The following is a 20,201-nucleotide window of genomic DNA, read 5'->3' as shown; positions in this document are numbered from 1 at the left end:
TACCTTTTTTTTAATTTTTTACTGTTCATTCATCAATTAGAAATATATTAATTTTTAAGGCCAAATTATTAACAAAATATTACAAAAAATGTTACACGAAAAGAAAAATGCAATTTTAGTTGTTTAAAATTTAGTTTAAGTGATCTATTTACAGCTAAAACAGGAAAAATGGGATATTTATAAATAGCATAAAAATGCAGAAATTATTTGGAAATATAATAAATTCTGACATATTTTTACTAGCTAAAATAAATAAATAAATAAATATATATATATATATATATATATATATATATATTTATTATATTTTTTTTTTTTTTTTTTTTTTTGGTTCTATTTTGTACATAAAATGGGGAACGCAGTAAATAAAATAGCGCTTCTTACAAATAACAATGTCGAGGAAAATAGGAAAGCACCTGACAAGAAGTATAATATATTAATTTTAGGCCTTAATGGTTCAGGAAAAACGACACTATTATACCATAATTTTATTCCTGGTTATAAAAATAACACAAAAAAATTAATATAGCGATTGAGTGAATAATTATGATTACTAGGCTACAAAATGTAGCTGTATATATATATATATATATATATACGTTTCCACATTTATAAAAAAATAATTTAAACAGCTATTTCTTTTTTTTTCATTTCCCCTTCCGTACTATAAAAGAATGGACTACCATCACTTCTCACATGGAACCAACAGTATCTTATCACTATGAAGAAATTAAGTCAATAAATGGAAGAATTGGTTTTTGGGATCTTTCGGGAAATCCAATAGTTAATTTTAATTATTTTTGTTTTTTTTTTCAAATATTTTTATTAATGAATAAAGATTTTATTATTTTATTATTTTGCATTTTTTAATTTTTTTTTAGATGAGGAATATTTGGCAATTAATTTATAGAAATGTAAAAGTAAATGCAATTTTGTACGTTATTAATATAATGGATATATCGGATGAAAGTATAACGGAGAATAATTTACTAATAAGCCTTTTGCTAAATGATGAGTGTTTACAAGCGTCTTGTATTGTTTTAGTGTTTAATACTTTTAATGATGTAAACAATATAGATGAAAGTACTAAAAATCAACAGTTAATCAAGTATAAAATTAAAGATTTAATTGATCATTATGGGAATAGAATTCACCACATTTTTGTAGATTGCAAAAATTGTAAATTAGACAAGAATTGGATGGACTTAATGCAACAAATTTCTTATTATTTTTGAAGAAAAATATAAAAAGAAATTAAACTATGTATATAAATACTAATCTGATAAGGTGAATTTTACAACAGCCTTTAAAAAATAAAGAGAATTAAGAAATTTACAATTTAATTAAAACAAAATAAAAGCAAGCTTCTTGTTGCAAGCGAGTTAACGCGATAGGTGTATAGGTATGTATTTTTACATGCACATATATAAATATACATACATATATATATATATTTATATATATATATATATATATAAATTTAATTTTAAGCAAGTGTATGTGGATATTATTTCTCAGGGAACAACCACTTTGTGTAATGTGCTTATCTCATAAATATTTTATTTTGTTAGCTTATATATTTGTAAAAATATTTTTTATTGAACTTAAAAAAAGGTAAAACATACATTGGTATATTTTTATTGCATATATACAGTTAATCGTAAAAGATAGAAATTTATAATTAGATTATTAAAAAATAAAAAAAGAACAAAGGGGAAAACGTTATGTAATGTAATAACGTATTAAAGAAAAACGTTTGGTCAAATAGGTAAACAGAAGATAATGTATTTTTATAACTTCTTTTATTTTATGTGTGATAGAAATTTTGAAAGAAAGGAAAAAAACAAACTATTTTTTAATGTTATATACATATCACATAGTCAAAAAATACCTTAACTACAGAAAATTAAAAAGATAAAATTTTAAATTTTGTTTTTCAAAAATTTGTAAATGAATAAAAGGGGAAAAATAGGAAAAAACAGAGATAAAATTTTGATACATTAATTTCACAATAACAAATTAAAAGGTTAAAAGGATAACTGTTCAATTTTTTTTTTTTTTTTAATTTAAACGCATATGTACACATTTGTATACACGTTTTTTTACACATTCGATTACACTTTTGTTTACACATTTGTATGCACATTTATTTGTACATATATTTTTACATATATCTGTAAATTTACTTTTTATTTTTAAGCAATTGTTCACACAAAATATAGGAGATTTTTTTTACTTTTTGAAAATAAGTAGGAACTTTAATTAACAAAAGTGCTTGTAATAATTGCGATAATACGTGTACATATTATTTGCATATAATTGTATTTGTATCCTTAAATGTTTAAATGGAAAAATCTTGTATGTTTTTATAACTTTCATTTTAAGAATGAATTTTTTTTTAACTTGTATCGGTTGAATATGTATATAAATAAATATATAATAAATATGTATGCATTATTTACATGTTATAATTAAAGCTACAGATTTTTATTTATAATTAATTTTTTTGTCAATATTTTTCTTGCTTATCTAAAAAAAAAAAAAACCCTTTTTGAAGAGAAAGAAATTCTAAAAAAGAAAAAAAATTATTAGAGGGAAGAAGGAAATATTTTGTGGTATAGTAAAAGTGTGCCAAAGAAATAACAACTACAGATTGACACTCAATGAAATAAAAAAAAAGAAACAAATCATAATTCAGCAGTAAAATCATTACATTATTACATAAATAATATATGTATATATATATATATATATATATATATACTTATGTAACCTTCGTGAAGTTTATTGATAATTCGTGCTTATTCTATCATTAGATGAGAGTGTTATAAAATTAAAAAAAAAAGAAAGGAATTTTTAATAATGAAAAGAGGGTATAAAAAAAGAAAAAAATGAAAATAGTGGAAGCGAAAGAAAGCGTTCGCTTAAAAACATTTTTAAATATGTGCAAGTGATAGTACAAAAAAAATATTAAGAGAGCTACAAAATAATTAATCAAATTTCTTATTTCTAAATGGTAGTGAAATGAAGTTAGGAGTTACAGATATTAAAATAGAAGACTTAAAAGGGCAAATGGAAAAAAGAATAACAACCAAGCATGAAGAAAGTAGTGCAAATACATATTTATTTTTAGAACAGCATATGCATAGTACAAAAAATAGAATTGCAAAAGAGGATGCTACTGTAAAGAATGATATCATTTTGGTGAATAACACTACAGATATCACTACTACGAAGAAAAATGAAAAAAAAGAAAAAGTTGTAAGCAAAATTAAAAGAAATAAAATGAAGGATAAGGTGGAAGCAAATTCTAAATTAGATAAAAATTGCATAGACGTAAATGATGAAAGTGTTGACTTAAAATTTGAAAATAACCGGAAGCAAAACTATGGAAGTAGGAACAAGTTAAATAATAAGAAATCCTTAAAGGCAGGGAAAAGTTGTATAAATAAGAACAGTACTAATACAAGTAATAATGAAAATAATACATGTGAATTATATAAAGAGGATGATTATGAGAATGGAGAAGAAGACGAAGCTATTAAAAATATTATAAAAAAGGATAACTCCTATTGTACGGATAGTGAATGTTCTTACATAAGCGATATAAATAAAACAAAGATGTGTGTAAATAATGAATGTTGTTGTTGTTGCAATAGGAGAGGGAAAAAATATATCAGTAGTAGCAACAATCCCAGTGATATTAAAACTGTACGAAACAATAGTAACAATTGTGGTAGTAGAGAGAATAAAAAAAATAAAGGAAAAAAGAAAAAAAAGAAAGATTCAAAGAATGAGTTAAAAAATATGGATTGGTTAATATACACAATTCGATACATGGATTATAGGAGATTACGAAGAAGATTTAATGGAATAAGAAAACCGATCTCCAAAAAAATAGTATTTATAATAACAATATTTTGCTTAATATTAATATCATGGAAGTATTTCCAAACCTTTTATGAAAATAATAGGCTTACTATTAGTTTTGAAATTCAGACAAGTTTTTTATTTTTTTTAGAAGCTACATTAGCAATTATTGGAGTAATAATTTTTGCAAAATTTCAGACACGTTTGAGTTTACATTGGCCAATATATGCTTCATATATATTTATTATATGTGCATCTGTTTTATTAATATTTTATGAAAAGGATAAAACGGATAAGAGTTCAAGAGGAGAAAACATTTTGATGATATATGGAATAATTCAATTGTCTTTAATTATAATAGTGAAAATAATAGTTTATATAGGTCCCATTTTAGCCATCTATGGATTTTTCTGTCCATGTACAGAACATTGTAGAATATTAAAAAAAAAGATATCAACAAATAAGTTAAATATTACGATAAGTCGTTATAATGATTTTGCAGGAATGTGCGGTAATAACTTTTGTTGTTTTTGCTTATGTGCCTATCGATCTTTCTATCGTATAATAAATTGTTTTTACAAAAAGTTTGCAAACTTGCGTTTTAAAATTACAAAAGATAGTATTAATGAAGCACCATTTAGTCATCAGTTAAGATATAAGGGAAAAACAGATATATATGGTAGACCCCATGGATATGGGGAATGGATAGAGGATCATTCGTTTGGTGAAAAGTTAAGGGGATTTTGGTTTCATGGATACCCAGTAGGTCCTTTTATATCTCAAGAAGTTGGAAGTGGTTCTCTTTTTGTAAATACTAGGGTTGGTTTTGCTGCATGTGTAGGTAAAGATTGGTCTGATGTCAGATATGGAGTAGCATGTACTGAATGTTCTATTAGTGGACATTTTTTTAATGATTTTCCTTTGACCTACTTTTTTAATCCTAAAATTCAAAAAGATGCAAATGGGAGATTACCAAATAACAGATATGATATTATAGTAAAGGATATATTAAAAGAAAATTATGAAGACATTTTAGGTTATGATTTAAAATGGTGTTTCAACATGTTAAAAGTGAATAGTAGTACTACTACAGAACACTTCTCAAATAATTGTATGATATCGTTAGATCATGTTACTATGAGTTTAAAAGTGCATAATTATAAACGATTAGGTTCAATCAAAAGAAGGAATGATATTCTTGATGAAATTGTTGTAAAATTAGTTAATGTGCCCAAAGAGAAAAAACATAAAAAAATGTACAAAAGAAATAAACTTGTCAAATATGATGAAAAATTTAAAACAAAAGAAAATGATGAATTTTTTTTTAGTAATAAAAATAAAATACAAAATAACATGAAAATATTAGGTTCACAAGGTAGTCATATTATTACAAGAAACTCGTTTAGAGAAAATCGCCAATCCTACTACATACACAAATTATCAGACAAATCGCTTGATTCAATAAATGATGATATTTATTTATATAAAATGAATAAAATAATTAAATCCTCGGAGATACACAAGTGCCCTTTTTTTGACGACTCGAAGCAGGATGTAACTCTCACAGATTTACAACTCAAGTCACACAATGAAATTGAAATAAAGCAACGTTTGAAAAGACGCTATCCTAGCGATCTGAGTGTATATAATGACGAAAAAGAAAAAGGTAGTCATGCTATTCACATAAGTAAAAAGTTTGATCATCGTAAAAAGAATCACCTTAGTATGCGTACCCCTATGAACTGTCCCAAAAATAAGGGTTATCATTATAGTAATATACCTCATATTGATAGTTATGGAAAAAATGAGAAAGAATATGAAAGTTGGAAAAAAAAAAGAAAAAAAAGAAAAAGTAAAATTGATAATCTAAGTGAAGAAATTGACTTAGTGAATTACCCCACCATTCTTCATTCCTCAATTAATGAAAGTATGACAAAGGCAAATTCGTCGTTTTGTTCGAAAAAACTCGATGAGTTTGTTGTTGATGTGAAGGATTACAATGAGGGAGTACATGAGAAGAGCTCGAGCAGCAACGCTAACAGTAGCACTGGAAGTAGCACTAATAGGAGCATCAGTAGTTGCACAAGTAATAGCTTCAGTTGTTGTAATAATGACAACTCTAATGAAGGAGTAATAATGGGAAAATTTTTTTCTCGTAAAAAAAGAACATCACTTGATGCTTGTACTCCTGGTGCGTTTTCTACATCCGATGAGTATAAGGAAGAGCAGAATACAAAGGAACACCTTCTTTTCAGTCAAAATGAATACGAAATGTTCAGAACACAAAAAAAGGAACGTGTATGTTCTAATGTTTTGTGTGTGAAATTTCGGAGAGAACATACTTTTGGTTCCAAAAGGCAAGGAAATAAAAGCAATGAAATGATAAGGATCGATAAGGAAAAAAAAAGAAATGATGATCAAGATGCCGAGGAAATGTCATTTTCGTACCATGAAAATGAATATGACCAGGTGCAGAACTCGAATAGAGGGAGGAAGAAAATCGTCAATTTAGTAAGTGATTGTAAGGGAAAAAATGGGTGCAAGAATGAAGGAACAGATAAGCAAATTGGTAACCAAATCGACAATCAAACTGACAATCAAACTGACAATCAAACAGACAAAAGGGTAGATAAGCACTCGGATAAGCAGCCGAATGAGGACAAACGCGAGAAGATGACCCTAAGGGATAAGGATAAAAATGGAAATAAGGAAAAGGTGTCATGCGAGCAAGTATTCTATGATGAAACTGAATCGGATGATATTGAAGGGATCTCCTTGTTTAATAAGAAGGAGCGGAATAGTGAAAACCAACATGACATTTCAAAAATTGTAGATGATTATGAGAAACTTGGTGAAACTAAAAACTTGTTTATTTCGGACATATTTAAATCTTTTATTAAATCAGGGGCACAGAAAAGGTTAAGGAATAAAAATTCTTTACATTCTAGTGATGATGTAGATGAGTATATACAAAAACATTATGAGGAAGAAAAGATGAAAAATAAAAAATTTAAAACAAGTTTATTGAATTTAAAAAAAAATAGAAGGGAACATCCTAGCAAAACCATGAAAAAAATTAGTTTACACAAAATGAAGAACTCAAAATTAAAAGGTTTTGTAAAAAAGTATACAAAACAGTACAGAAAAGGTTCCATACATATAACTTCAAATAATAAAAAAATTGATAAAATTATACGTTCTAAACAAACACCAAAAAGTAGGAATACAAAAATAATAGGTTCTATAAGAAATAAAGTGAGAAGCTTGAATGAATCAATTGGTAGTTTGAATAGTCCTAATTTATCTCCATTTAATATGCAAAGAAATAAAACTATTGCACAAGTTTTTGCTGAAGAGGATGAATGGGAAATATACAGACATCAACATAAAGAAACAATTGTTGTTGATGGATGGCAGTCTTTATCTTTAAAACAAAATTTAAATAGTATGCCAGATGAAATTGTTATATATATACATGGTTATAATGTGAAATTACATCATGGTTGTTCTCAGTTAGCACATTTAGTTTCTTTTTCTAAATTACCATCCTATATTCAACCGTTTGTCTTTCATTGGGAAGGGCATACGTGGGGAGCTCTTTCTGCTCTTTCATATCCTATTGCAAAGAAGAGATCAGAAATGGCTGTTTTAGGAAATTCCTTTAAGACATTTATACAAGAACTTATCAATTCAGGTGTTAAGAATGTTCACCTAATAAGTCATTCATGTGGTTCAAGACTCTTTTTCAACGGATTCGCAAGTTGTGTAGAGGATAACTTATTTTATAATGTCCTAAATAAAGAGAAGCCTAAATTGAGGAAAAGTAATCGTACTAAGAGAAGCTCGGAAAATTCCAATGTATTCAAAGAGGGTGAGAATGAAGGCGATGCAGAGAGTGATGATGATGAGGACGAGGGAGAAGACGATGATGAAGATGATGGGAAGGACACTAAGGACAACAAGGTCAATAGGGATAGTAGGAACCATAATGATGAATGTAACATGATGGAGCTTAACCAAAACAGAAAAAAAAAAAAAAAGTCAGTGTAAATAAACCCCTCCGACAAAAGAAAAAAAAAAAGAAGAAAAGAAAACAGATCATAGTAAAAACGGTAATTCTGTTAAATCCAGATTATCCTTTAGATAAGTTTTTGGAAAAAGATTTTTTTATATTAAGAAGTCATTGTAATCATATAGTTATGTATGGTGATACTCGAGACCAAGCATTAACGTACTCAGAAACGTGGAATAGGGAAAAATGCCTCGGGAAAAGAATTTTCAAATTAATGCTACCATTATATAAAATATATAATTATGAAGACTATTTAAATTTAAACATGGAAATAAATAACTTACAGGAAAGATATTATGAAGAAAAGTTTAAAATGTGTGATAACATCTTATTTCCTAACTCTACATTTGTGGAAGAAAATATTAAAAAGCAAAAAAAAACTAAGGACGATTTGTTAGGCAAAGACAGAAAAAATAAAAGGGAAAAGGAAATAGAGGGGGATGAACATGCAGTGGACGATGGAAAATCGTTGGTTAATCCCACCAAGAGTGGGATCACTGGTGGTATTTGCGGCGGGAACAACAGCAGGAACAACATCGGAAGTAACAGCGAAAGTAACAGTGGAAATAATGCTAAATCCAAATTGAAGCGCTATACATTTGATTATGAAGATGGAGGCTCGTACGTTTCTGAAGACCTCACGAAGAACTACCTTAATGACAATTTTTGGAAAACCGTTGAATTTAGTGATACCAGCTTAAAAACGTTTAAATCAAAAAAAAAGTTTAGATTATCCACAGCTTTTAAGAAAATAAAGAGAAAATGGTTATTCAAAAATAAGAAAAAATATATATATTTTAATGAAAAATCAGCAAATAATCCGTATACGCTGAAACTAAAAAAAAAAAATATTAAAACGTCCCTTCAAGTTCCTCAGAAAACAGACACAGTTTATATATCTTTTGATAAATATGCATGGCTAGACATGGATGTTATAGATACAACATTTGTTGAAACGAACGTGGATTTTTTGAAACATTCTTTTTATCAAGTGAAAAGAGAAATTATGGATGATATAAGAGAAGTTTTGACATCTAATATTCGAGCACATGAACGTGTAAGCAGGTTAGACAGAAGAAGAGGCAACGTCTTTGTGCTCAGAGTAGCTCCAGCTGGAGTTGGGAGCTTGCACAGATGAGCACAAAAAAAAAAAAAAAAATCAAAAAATTAAAATATTAGCAAATTAGTAAATTAACATTTTAGCAAATTAACATATTAGCGAATTAGCATATTAGCAAATTAGTATATCAACAAATTAGCATATCAACAAATTAGCAAATTTAGCAAATTAACGAATTAGCAAATTAGCGAATTCGTAAACTAAAATATACCATTTTTATGCTTCCCCACCCTTTTTTTTGAGTTTTTTGTTTATATTTTTAATACATTGCGTATGAAGTTATAATAAAATTGCACGTAATATTGTTGCGCAAATATTTGAATTACCTCGGTATTATAAAAATACTATGCATTCTAGTTTTATCTAGAACTATTTTTAATTTAATTTTTTTTTTCTGTTATTCTGTTTATAATATAATGCAATGTAACATTTAAATGTTATTATCTCATTATTATTTTTTTTATTTTATTTGTTTATAATTATAAATATTGTAAATTTAAGCATAATATATTTAATAATTCTATTCATATGTTATATTTCTGAACCCTTCCAAAAAATATTAGAAGACTGTAAAGTTGAGGATTTGTATATAAATAAATATTAATATTATTCATATTTTCAAGGTATTCATCATCATGTTCATCATATTTCCACGTCATTGTGTGTGCGGTAAACTGTATATCCCTACGTTTCTCATTCTCGGTAAATGGGCATATGCATATATATATATATATATATATATATATATATATATATATATATATATATATGTGTATATTTTTTTTTTTTTTTTTTGGGTTGTGGGATTAGGAAATGCATGCTACAAAAACAGTTACAATTATCGATGTGCTCTTCCTTTTTGGTGAAGCGAATGAAGAAAATCATACTTTTATTAAAATTGTTAAATTAAATAAAAGGAAGATTTAAAATATTAATACATGTTATGTCTGCGCTGATGTTAAAATAGACATGGTAAGGACTCCTTTGTAACTTATGAAATTAGTGCATATCTTGAGTTAAGGTATAAATCAAAATGTTTAAATGTTTCACATTTTAAATATTTATTACTGTGAAAACTGTACCATAGTACGCTCAATTACTGGGAATACCTTTAATGTTTTGAATGTTTTAATTATTAAAAATGTTTATATAAATATGGCGACAAATATATGTGCCATTGAAATAAAGGAAGCTTATTCATGAAAAGGCACTTGGTTTCGCTTTTATCGAATAATTTATTATTAATTTAAAAAAAAAAAAAAAAAAAAAAAAATGCAAAAGGAGAAGTTAAAACAAAATAAGGATGTGAATAAAAATGAGACTATGAACGAAACTGTAAATAAGAACGTCTAATGAGAATGCAAAGAGCACTATGCAGAAAAGAAATAGAAAGAAAAAAGCAAAATGAATATTAATGAAGATGCACATGCAAATCCACAGGGGTGGAAACATTATTGTACTGCCTAAAAACATAAGGATATTGAATAGCTGGTATACTCTCGATTAAATAATTTTCTCTTAATTTAAACCACAAATCTTTAATTTCATTAATGGTAAAAGGATGATCAATACCTCTATAAAAATATCTAGCTTCATATGTCATAAAAGAAATTTTCACACCTGGTCTTTTACCCTCATTATAAAATGCTGATAAGATACGAAATTTTGGGGAATTTAACCAATACTTGTCAACTCTCTCTAATGGGGGTGGATCGAAAATTCTTGAAAACCACAAAACAAATGCAAAAGCAAACATTGATGTCCATGCGTTTCCAAAAAATAAGAAGGACCCATTTGTGTACTGACCTTCAAAAAATCTTCTCCATAAAGGCATACGACTGTAATTCGGGGCATCTAGAAACCATCTTGGAGTAAATATTTCCTTAAACTCTACATTTCTCTTCAGTATTTTCGAACTGCTTAACAAACATTTTGAAACATTCATTCTTATTGCTCAAGATATTCATTAATGTAAATGCTCAAATAGTATACGTAGAATGGGTATATTAAAATGCATACACAATTAAGTGTACATATATATATATATAATTTATATAAACACGTTAATTCATTTGTACATTTTACACAGTTTTTCCCTTCAACCTTTTGAAGTGTAATCCCACATATTAAAATTATTTTTTGTTTTTGTTTCGATTATTCATGAATATGTTACTCTGCAATATGCATAAGTGTACATTCTTTTTTTTTTTGTTAATTCAATTTTTTTAAATATTTTATATATGCTTTGTAATTTAATTTCGATTATATTCCGCACCATTTACTTAAAATTTTTTTTTTTTTTTTTTACTAGTCATTTTGTTATAAATATTCATATCCTTTCAGAAAATTTTAAGAAAATCTACGTACATAAGATATAATATGATTTAACAAAAGGGAAAAAAAAAAAAAAAAAGGTACTGAGGGAAGGAATGTAGCTTAAGGCAACGCCTATATCAACTTTTAATAAAAAGGTAGTAAAAAATTAATTGAAAAAGAATACATGTGTGCGTAATATAACATAAGTCCATGGTGCAGTCTACATAACTATTTTTTTATAATTATGATATATAATATGAGGAGATGACAGTAGAACATTTATAACTTGGTGTTTATTTTTTTCTTTCACTTTTTCTATGTTATTATTAGCCAAGTGAAAAGAACAATAAAACCTGTTCATATGTTTAATTTGGAAAAAAAAAAAAAAAAAAAAAAAATTCAAAGATATACTAACAATAATTACTGTAACCATATCGTTGACACACAATTTAAACATACAAAAAAAAAAGAAATATGAGACAAGAGACTCAAATATTTGTATGTATTATATACCTTTTTGATACACCTATTGACTTACACACAATTCGTTGTATTACTTGAAAATATTAATAATAATAAAAAAACTATTTAACTTAACATTTTTATAAAAAAAAAAAATTATTTAAATACACTTTTCTTTCCTAACCGTAAATATGGTATATATTAAATTAAAATTGACAACAAATGGTTAAAGCTAATTAAAATTAAAATAAAAGCATACACACACACACAAAAAAAAAAAATATATGAAATCAAGTATAAAGAATAAGGAATAAAGTATAAAGCATAATGAATGAAAAATATAACATAAAATGTAAAATGTAAAACGTAAAACGTAAAACATAATTTTATGGAAAAGAAAAAACAATTGGAATAAAACAAAAATGCCAATATAAATAAATTTAATGAAGCACAAAATTAAAAAAATGGGTAGAAAAAAGGGCACTTTTCTTTTTAACCTATTCTTAGTTTTTATGAATAAAGAAATATCTATTTACCTGTTAAGGGCTACATCTTCATATTAACAAATTTAAATTATAGTAAATCCTGCTTCGTTAATTATTTGAATTTTTAGATATTAACTTATCCTGAACTTCTGTAAAAAGGTGCACGAAAATATACACACATATATAGACATGTACATGCGTATGTTTGCTTTTTCATACGTAAAACTATCTACTTGCACGTAACATTCATATGCATAAATATAAAACGTTTGTAATATGGATAAGAAATATGTACAATACTTCAAAAAAGCTTGAGCGCACATAATTTTAAATTAATTCTAACCTTTTTTATCGGATTTCACAAATTTTTTGAATTTCCTAAATTTTTTGGTTGGAAGATAAGAATCTTTTATAAAATTATCGAAGTCCTTATTTTTCTTTGAGTCCACTTCTCTGTCTTTCCATTTACTTCTTTTAACTGTTATTGGTCTATTACCAATAAATTTATTATTCATATTTTTTAATGCATCTAACATGTCTTGGGGGTCTGATAAGGATACAAAACCGTAGCCTTTTGTTTTATTATTTCTTTTCTCCCTTATTACCTACATAAATTAAGAAGTATGTGCACAATAATGATAAGCTTAATATGCACAGGCACCTGTAAATATACATGTACACTTATATATTTAATTGTTTACGGATTAATGCAGAAAGTTAGCAAGGATTAACTTAAATGTATATGTTTATTTATCTTTTTCGAAATTTTATTTTACTAACTTTTGCCATATTAAATGATTTATATTTCCTAAAAGCATTAGCCAAAATATCAGTCGTAACTTCATTTCCTAAATTTCCGCAAAAAATTCGAAAATCATTTTCTGGCCAATCATCTAGTGATGGATCCTTCCATACAATTCCAGCTGCTTTTCGCAAGTGTGGCTATGTACGCAAAAAGAAAAAAAATATATATATATATATATATTCAAGCATTGGAATGTTTGTTTATTATAATATATATGCGAATTTAACTATATTGCAAAAGTTATACGCCACCACATAATTACATGAATACTTTATATACGAATACAACCATAATACAGTACATATGCCTATGTTAGTATGGTTATATATACATATATATATATATGTATATGTAAATGTATGTATAATAACCAATTAAATATGTTAGGGAATATGTATGTAAAATCTGATACTTTAAAATATATGCAAATTTTTATGATTTACTTTTTTTTTGTTATCTTTATCATCTTTCGAGGGGGATGTATTATCCTTCTGTGTTTCCACTTTCTCGTTTGAATTCATTTATTGCTATATATATTATGTACATATGTATATATGTATGTATTTTTCCACTTTTGTTCGTGGATATGTTTAACAAAAAATAGTTGAAATGAATTACACTTTGTTAGCATCTATATATTAATCTTTTTTTTTTTTTTTTTTTTTACTTACCAAATAAATGCACTTAATGTGCTTTTTATTTTTCTTTAAAAATTAAAAAAACCATAAAAATAAAATGAAAAATTTTATAACATCCATAAAATCATTGAAATACTTAACGTAACTCAATAAAAAGAAACAAAATTGTAATTAAAAAAAAAAAATTATTACATTTTGTGAAATGCAAAACAAATTATATTAAATTGTTATTTCTGTAAAATACGCGTTATATTTTTCATTATTTATTGTATAAATTTTATTTTTCCCAATCATTTTTCAAGAATATTACGTAATAAAAGTTCACTTGCTTATGTTATCTACATATAATGGAACTGATGCTTTCATTTCCCCTTCAAAAATGACTTCATCAATACTACAAATGAATGTACTTACTGTTTATCCATACAAATACGTGCGTATGTGAATATATTGTATACATATACATGTATTTAGTTATTTAATTTGTATTTAACTGGGTAATAAATTTTTCATTTTAATCATTTTTTCTAAAAGTTTAAAATGTTTTTTACAAAAAAAAAAAAAAAAAAAATGGAAATCATAAGAGAAAAAAACAAAATGTACTGTTGATATACAAAATAACAAATAAATAAATATAAAATTTCATTAAGTTATACCTTAAAAAAAAAGGCAAAAAGTTTAATTTAACATTAATAAAAAACACAAATATTAAAGAAACTATAAAAATTTTCACTTCCAGTTTTGTACAAGATGATATTCTATATTGTCCAGTAAAAACTTATACCTCTGAAAAATTAAAAAGAAAAATAGCAATGTTTAAATGACCCCTGAACATTATGTGGACAAGAAAATGACAGAGTGCAGGCAGATGGAGCAAAAGCATTAAGTGAAGGTAAAAAAGAAAAACAAAAATAAAATATTAAAATGGGAACAATCAAAAATAGAATGATAAAAAATGAAGGCTTAGTAAAATGTTCTTTATAAATACCACACTCTCTAATTCTTCCTTTTTTTTTTCATAAAACGTTTTTAAGTCAGGTACGTTGCTGTTTATGTTTGGCGGCTCTATAGGTTTAAAATGAAAAAATATATAGTAAATTTAAGTTAAAATATATAAATTTACACATACATATATGTACATATGGAGTATTTAACTGTTTTGTGTTGTTCGATCATTTCCCCTCAACGTTCTATTAATTTATCAATTTTTAATTATAAAAAAATATCCTTTTTATTTATCCTCCAGTTACGTCTAGCTAATGGATTTTGGGCTGCCATTATATTATCCATTGCGTTGTTTTGTGTTCCATCCTTATCTACATCAATTTATGGCAAAAAGAAATTTTGAATATTAATTAGCTGTTATGTTATTTATTTGTTCAATATTTTGTTTGTTTGATTGTTAGTATGTGTATTTATCTGTTTATTTATTTGTATATTCATTTTCCATTTTATCATTTTACAATTACCTTGAAGAACGAAATAATCAATAATACTAATTATGCCGTTCGATCCAAACATAACAAGAAAATACCTACAGTTTAAAAATAAATAGAAAATGGAGTGTTATATTAATACTGAAAATTTTGAAAATAAAAAAAAAAAAAAGATATATTTTCCAAATGGGGTTCAGTGAAAAATGTAAACAAACCATGACAGGGAAGATACAAATTTCATATCAAGCAGCTCAATATCCATTCCCATCTGTAATGTTGACTTAAATTTGTACGTTAACGGAAATGGTATTTTTGCTATAAAAAAAATAAGAAAAAGGCGTAAACATGTAAAAATATATATATGAACATATTTGTGTATGCCATGGACGTGTGCGTGTGCTTTTGCGTGTGAATGTATATGTGCATATATGCATATCTGCTCATGAAGGTACAAAGAGGCATACCTACTAAAAACCCAGAGAAAAAAAGGTTTATTAAAAACCCTAACCCTAACTGTAAAACTAAAAAGGGAATTTGATTTTTCATCATGCCAAATAAGTCCGAAGGGTCTTGTTTTAAAAGTGCATCAAAAGGATTAGCCTGTTCTGGCAAATCGTTGAAGAAACCAACTTGCGGTTTGTTGAAAAAATACTTTCGACTTAGAAAAGCCACCGGACTGATAAACCCGTAATTAGTTTTCAGCTGGGTATACCTTGTTAAGAAATTGCTTAAAACAAAAAGAAAAAGAGAAAAAAAATTTATACAATTATTACTTATTCTTTTTATTTATATGCAATAATAGATTGTCGTAATTCATGCATGTACATCTATGTGTGCGTATTATATGTTTATTCTTTATTTTACTTCTGTCTTAATTTCTCAATATCCGTTTTCATGGTAGGTCGAACCATTTGTGCTAAATTACTTTTTATTATACAAACTAAAACTACAATTATAAATATTGGCAATAAGGCATATATCCTAATTCGTTCATCCACTATTAATGCATCCATCTCTTCTAATTTTTTTTTTTTTCTATTTATTTTAATTAAAATTAAATATTTCATAAAAGGTAATTATTTATGAAGTCCCAATATGTATGTATGCTTCTTACATAATGTTGTAATAATTTTGTTTTTTAAAACTTTTGCTCTCCTGTTTATGCTATGAATTATAAAAATGTGGAGGGATAAAATTAAACTTAATTATATATACGTATAAATATATATATTATAAATATATGAATTTCGCTATATTCTAATGTAATGAATACCACTATATTTTAAATAACATGTCATATTTAAAAGGCATATTTCTGTCATAATCTGTTTATAGTATATTATAATAAATAACAAAAAAAAATTAACTAAAATGAAGTAACAGTAATATAAAAAAAAAAAAAAAAAAAAATGAGTAATAAGAACACGAAAAATAGGCTGAACATTTGAACTAGTTAAGATAAAATTATGCTTGTTATATTACGTAAAATCAATCTATTGAACTGCTTAATGGTAACGATAAAGGATGTTAATTAAAAAAGGCACTCTCAAAAAAAAAGAGGCATTAACAAAAAATGCTAAAATTTATAATGTGAACACTTCTTTTTTTTTTTTTTATTATACAAAATGAATGCGATAACAATAATGTGTAGTAATCATATACCTCTTTTTGATACAGTTTAAAAATAAGAATTTCTTTTATTTGTATATATGTTAAAACCGAAATTTATGCTATTTAAATAGAAAAATTAATATAAGCATATGAATACATACACATATACGTAATATATGTGTATGTAAGCATTCATGCCAATGAAGAGTTAAACAAAATATTTTTTCCCAATTTTTACAAATGAAATAACAAAATATTTCATTAACAATTATGTAATATTTATTTATAAGTAAAAAGCTTAATTTTTTTTTTTTTTTTCGACTTCATATGTTTTTCCATGTAAGATATGTATATGTTGTTATTATTTGCTTGTTCAAAAACAATTTTTATATTTTAAGAAGATTTTATAAAAAATATAAGCAAAAACTAGTGAAGAAATTAAAATAATTAGAGTGTGGTAAAATACGGGGGGTAACTGAAATAAGTAGGAAACGAGTTCTATATTAAAATATAGATTAGATAGCCTTTTGAACAAACCATACATGTTTTGTTTATATGTTATTCCATTGAAGTAATGACAGATTTCTATTAAGTAAAAGTCATTTATATCATCATAATATGTGTTACTATTTTTAATCATAGTTGTAGTATCCTCCTTAAAAAGCTTAAATGGGTAAATGATTTCATTTTTATAAATTATATAATTATTGCTAACAATTTTATTACTGTTATGCTGTTTTCCACTCTTGTCATCCTTATAATTGTTAAATACAAAAAAAAAAGTATGGTCCAATATGTTATTCATAAAAGTAACATAATAATAATATACTATATAAAAAAAAGAGCTATAAAATTTATCATAAAATTGTGGAATACTTTCTGCATATTTTTCTTTTTTTTCTCCTGTAATAAAAATATAACTGCTTTCATCCAGTGGATCACTATTTAAGTGATCTGTTTTTACAAAATATCTTTTTCGCATGGTTCCCATATGAGTATTATATGCTTTTTCCCTATTATTAAATTTTAATAGATCACTTACACACAATTTATAAAATGAGCAATATGTACTGAAAGATGATATATCTACATAGTTCAGTCTTTTTTTAATTATTCGTCTTGTTATCTCATCATGAAATTCTGAAGTGTAAATTTTTTCTCTTTCTAATATTTGATTTGGATGTATTTTAGGTATCTTGTGACTCCATAAGTAAAATAAATTCTTACTATTTTTTAGCAAATATCTTTTGACGCATTCAAACGTGGTTTTTTTTTTTTTTTTCTCAAACGGACAATAAAATGCAGCGGCATTTTCTCTTTTTTTTTTAATTATTATGACCTGTTCAGGCGAAAATGCTTCATAAATAATTCGATTATACATACCTTTTAAAGTTCTACTGTTATTAATCAGTTCATTAGTTGCAGTTACTATAAATAAAAAGCCAAAAAAAAGCAGCATTTTGAAATTAAAATGTAGCATATTTTTTCATTAGCTGTAAGAAATTCATCGAAAAAAAGGGAACCATTAAAAAATTAACAAATTCATTAATAAAAAATTATATACTAATGAAAAGTTATAAAAACACACTCTTCCTGTTTCACCTATTTTATAAAAAAAAAAACATCACTACATACCTTTTTTTTTGACCTAATTAAAAAGAAATTAAAAAAAAAAAAAAGAAAAAACCTTACCTCATTCTCCTTCGATCTAACTGCAAAAATATATATATATATATATATATTTTTTTTTTTTTTTTTTTTTGAATAAAAATAATAATGGTGAGAATGATCCTAAAAAGAGCGAAGATCTTCATCTTGAATTAACTTATACATCATTTACAATAAAAAAAAAGTTCATTTTTAGCAAGATCATAAAAATGAGCGGAAATAATGAGAACTATAACGGTATAAGAAAAGAAAAAACAAATGAATTAAGCAATGAAAGCATACTAAATGATGAAAACATTATATCTATATGCATAACAAATGTATTAAAGTCTTCACTTGAGAGAAATTTAGAAAATGAAGATTTCTTAAATAAAAAAAATGAAGAATTAACCAATTTTATTGAAAGCAATGGTAAGGACAATATATCAGTCAATGAAGAAAAGGATAAATATGGAACTGGTGATGATTTAGAATTTGTTAATGTAATTAATAATAAACCCTTTTTAAATAATGAACATAAAATAAAAAATTGGGGGGAAACAGCTAATGAAGGCAATATTGTTTATAACCCATCTATAAACATTTTGGCAGATAGAAAGAAAAATAATAAAAGAAAAAGAAATTACTTAAATATTAATAAGATTAATTTTGATTTTGAAAAAGAAGACTTTGCATGTAGTTCCAGCGATGAATTAATTAGTCTTAAGTATACAAGAGAAAACGAACTCGAAGGAGAATATGGGGAAGAATTCGAAGGGGAATATGTAAAGTATTACACAAATGTGTGTACAAAAGAAAACATAAATAATTATCTCATTAACATGAACAATGAAACAATTAGAAGTCTGATAGAACCACCACCAATACCATTTAATGAGACTTTCCAAAAATACAATAAAGAAATAAGTGATATATTTATGAAATACAAGAAAAATGATGATACTTTAAACATATATTTAGCTTCTCAGCTTTTGTGTATTGAAGAAAATGCATTCACAAATGAAAATAATTTCATAAGCAGCAATTTTGATCAGTTTATTATGAAAAAATTAAATGTTGTTAATCCAACAATTGACAACACTATGAATCAAAATAAAGATTTACAAGAACTGTTGAAGTACCTTATGTCATGGTATTTCTCCGGTTATTATTCAGGAAAAATGAGTGTTTTAAAAGAATTACATAAATAGTGGTTCTCCCTTTTTTATTTTTCAAATTTCTTTTCTTTCTTTTTTATTTCCCTTCACTTATTATAAATTTAAGGAATAAAGTTTATTTTCTTACAGCATCCACAGGATGTTGTAGAAGAATAGACACCCCTACACAAGTTTATATTTACAATAGTACTGATTTGTTTGTTGTATCTGTTATATATATTTACCCACGTATATATGTTATAATGTATTTTATATATTACGTAGAAGTTATTCTTTAAAAAAAACAGGTAGATAGTAAAATCCCCCAATTTTTTTTTTTTTTTTTTTTTTTAAGACAAAATAAACACAATGCAAGTACAATGCCAAAAAGATCAATTTTTTAAAAATAGTTTTTTTTTTTTACCCATTGAACCTTAACACTATTTGATCTTTTTGCACAATTAATACCAATTTAAAGTAAAATGATAGGAACTTATGATTTATGTATATATATAATATTTTAGTTTTTAATTTTTTTTTTTTCTTTTTGATACATCTTAATATTTCGTGGTCCCATTAATA

At 25.5% G+C, this 20,201-nt stretch overlaps 6 protein-coding genes across 6 annotated transcripts; 3 read left to right on the top strand and 3 right to left on the bottom strand.

Moving 5' to 3' along the window:
* Window positions 1–349: 349 nt before the first annotated feature.
* Window positions 350–1,235, top strand: MKS88_003596 (ADP-ribosylation factor; the record flags this gene model as incomplete). The annotated part of the gene is made up of 3 exons (XM_067216700.1): window positions 350–497; window positions 674–783; window positions 882–1,235. 3 exons carry the CDS (start codon window positions 350–352, stop codon window positions 1,233–1,235), a joined length of 612 nt encoding a protein of 203 aa, XP_067072408.1.
* Window positions 1,236–3,024: 1,789 nt separating this feature from the next.
* On the top strand, window positions 3,025–9,080 carry MKS88_003595 (uncharacterized protein; the record flags this gene model as incomplete). Its single annotated transcript, XM_067216699.1, has 2 exons — window positions 3,025–7,867; window positions 8,002–9,080. The coding sequence occupies 2 exons, from the start codon at window positions 3,025–3,027 to the stop codon at window positions 9,078–9,080; spliced, it is 5,922 nt and encodes a 1,973-aa protein (XP_067072407.1).
* Window positions 9,081–10,473: 1,393 nt separating this feature from the next.
* Window positions 10,474–11,007, bottom strand: MKS88_003594 (ATP synthase-associated protein; the record flags this gene model as incomplete). The annotated part of the gene is made up of 1 exon (XM_067216697.1): window positions 10,474–11,007. One exon carries the CDS (start codon window positions 11,005–11,007, stop codon window positions 10,474–10,476), a length of 534 nt encoding a protein of 177 aa, XP_067072406.1.
* Window positions 11,008–12,433: 1,426 nt separating this feature from the next.
* On the bottom strand, window positions 12,434–13,651 carry MKS88_003593 (RNA-binding protein; the record flags this gene model as incomplete). Its single annotated transcript, XM_067216696.1, has 4 exons — window positions 12,434–12,474; window positions 12,669–12,930; window positions 13,106–13,267; window positions 13,574–13,651. The coding sequence occupies 4 exons, from the start codon at window positions 13,649–13,651 to the stop codon at window positions 12,434–12,436; spliced, it is 543 nt and encodes a 180-aa protein (XP_067072405.1).
* An 846-nt stretch (window positions 13,652–14,497) lies between these two features.
* On the bottom strand, window positions 14,498–18,274 carry MKS88_003592 (ER membrane protein complex subunit 3; the record flags this gene model as incomplete). Its single annotated transcript, XM_067216695.1, has 9 exons — window positions 14,498–14,554; window positions 14,757–14,833; window positions 15,019–15,084; window positions 15,238–15,302; window positions 15,420–15,519; window positions 15,669–15,931; window positions 16,069–16,150; window positions 16,319–16,368; window positions 17,358–18,274. The coding sequence occupies 9 exons, from the start codon at window positions 18,272–18,274 to the stop codon at window positions 14,498–14,500; spliced, it is 1,677 nt and encodes a 558-aa protein (XP_067072404.1).
* A 418-nt stretch (window positions 18,275–18,692) lies between these two features.
* On the top strand, window positions 18,693–19,673 carry MKS88_003591 (uncharacterized protein; the record flags this gene model as incomplete). The annotated part of the gene is made up of 1 exon (XM_067216694.1): window positions 18,693–19,673. The coding sequence occupies one exon, from the start codon at window positions 18,693–18,695 to the stop codon at window positions 19,671–19,673; it is 981 nt and encodes a 326-aa protein (XP_067072403.1).
* Window positions 19,674–20,201: the final 528 nt, after the last annotated feature.

This window comes from Plasmodium brasilianum, chromosome 11 (genome assembly GCF_023973825.1).
Source record: "Plasmodium brasilianum strain Bolivian I chromosome 11, whole genome shotgun sequence".
Classification (NCBI taxonomy): Eukaryota; Apicomplexa; class Aconoidasida; order Haemosporida; family Plasmodiidae; genus Plasmodium; species Plasmodium brasilianum.
This window is presented reverse-complemented; position numbering and strand designations above follow the sequence as displayed.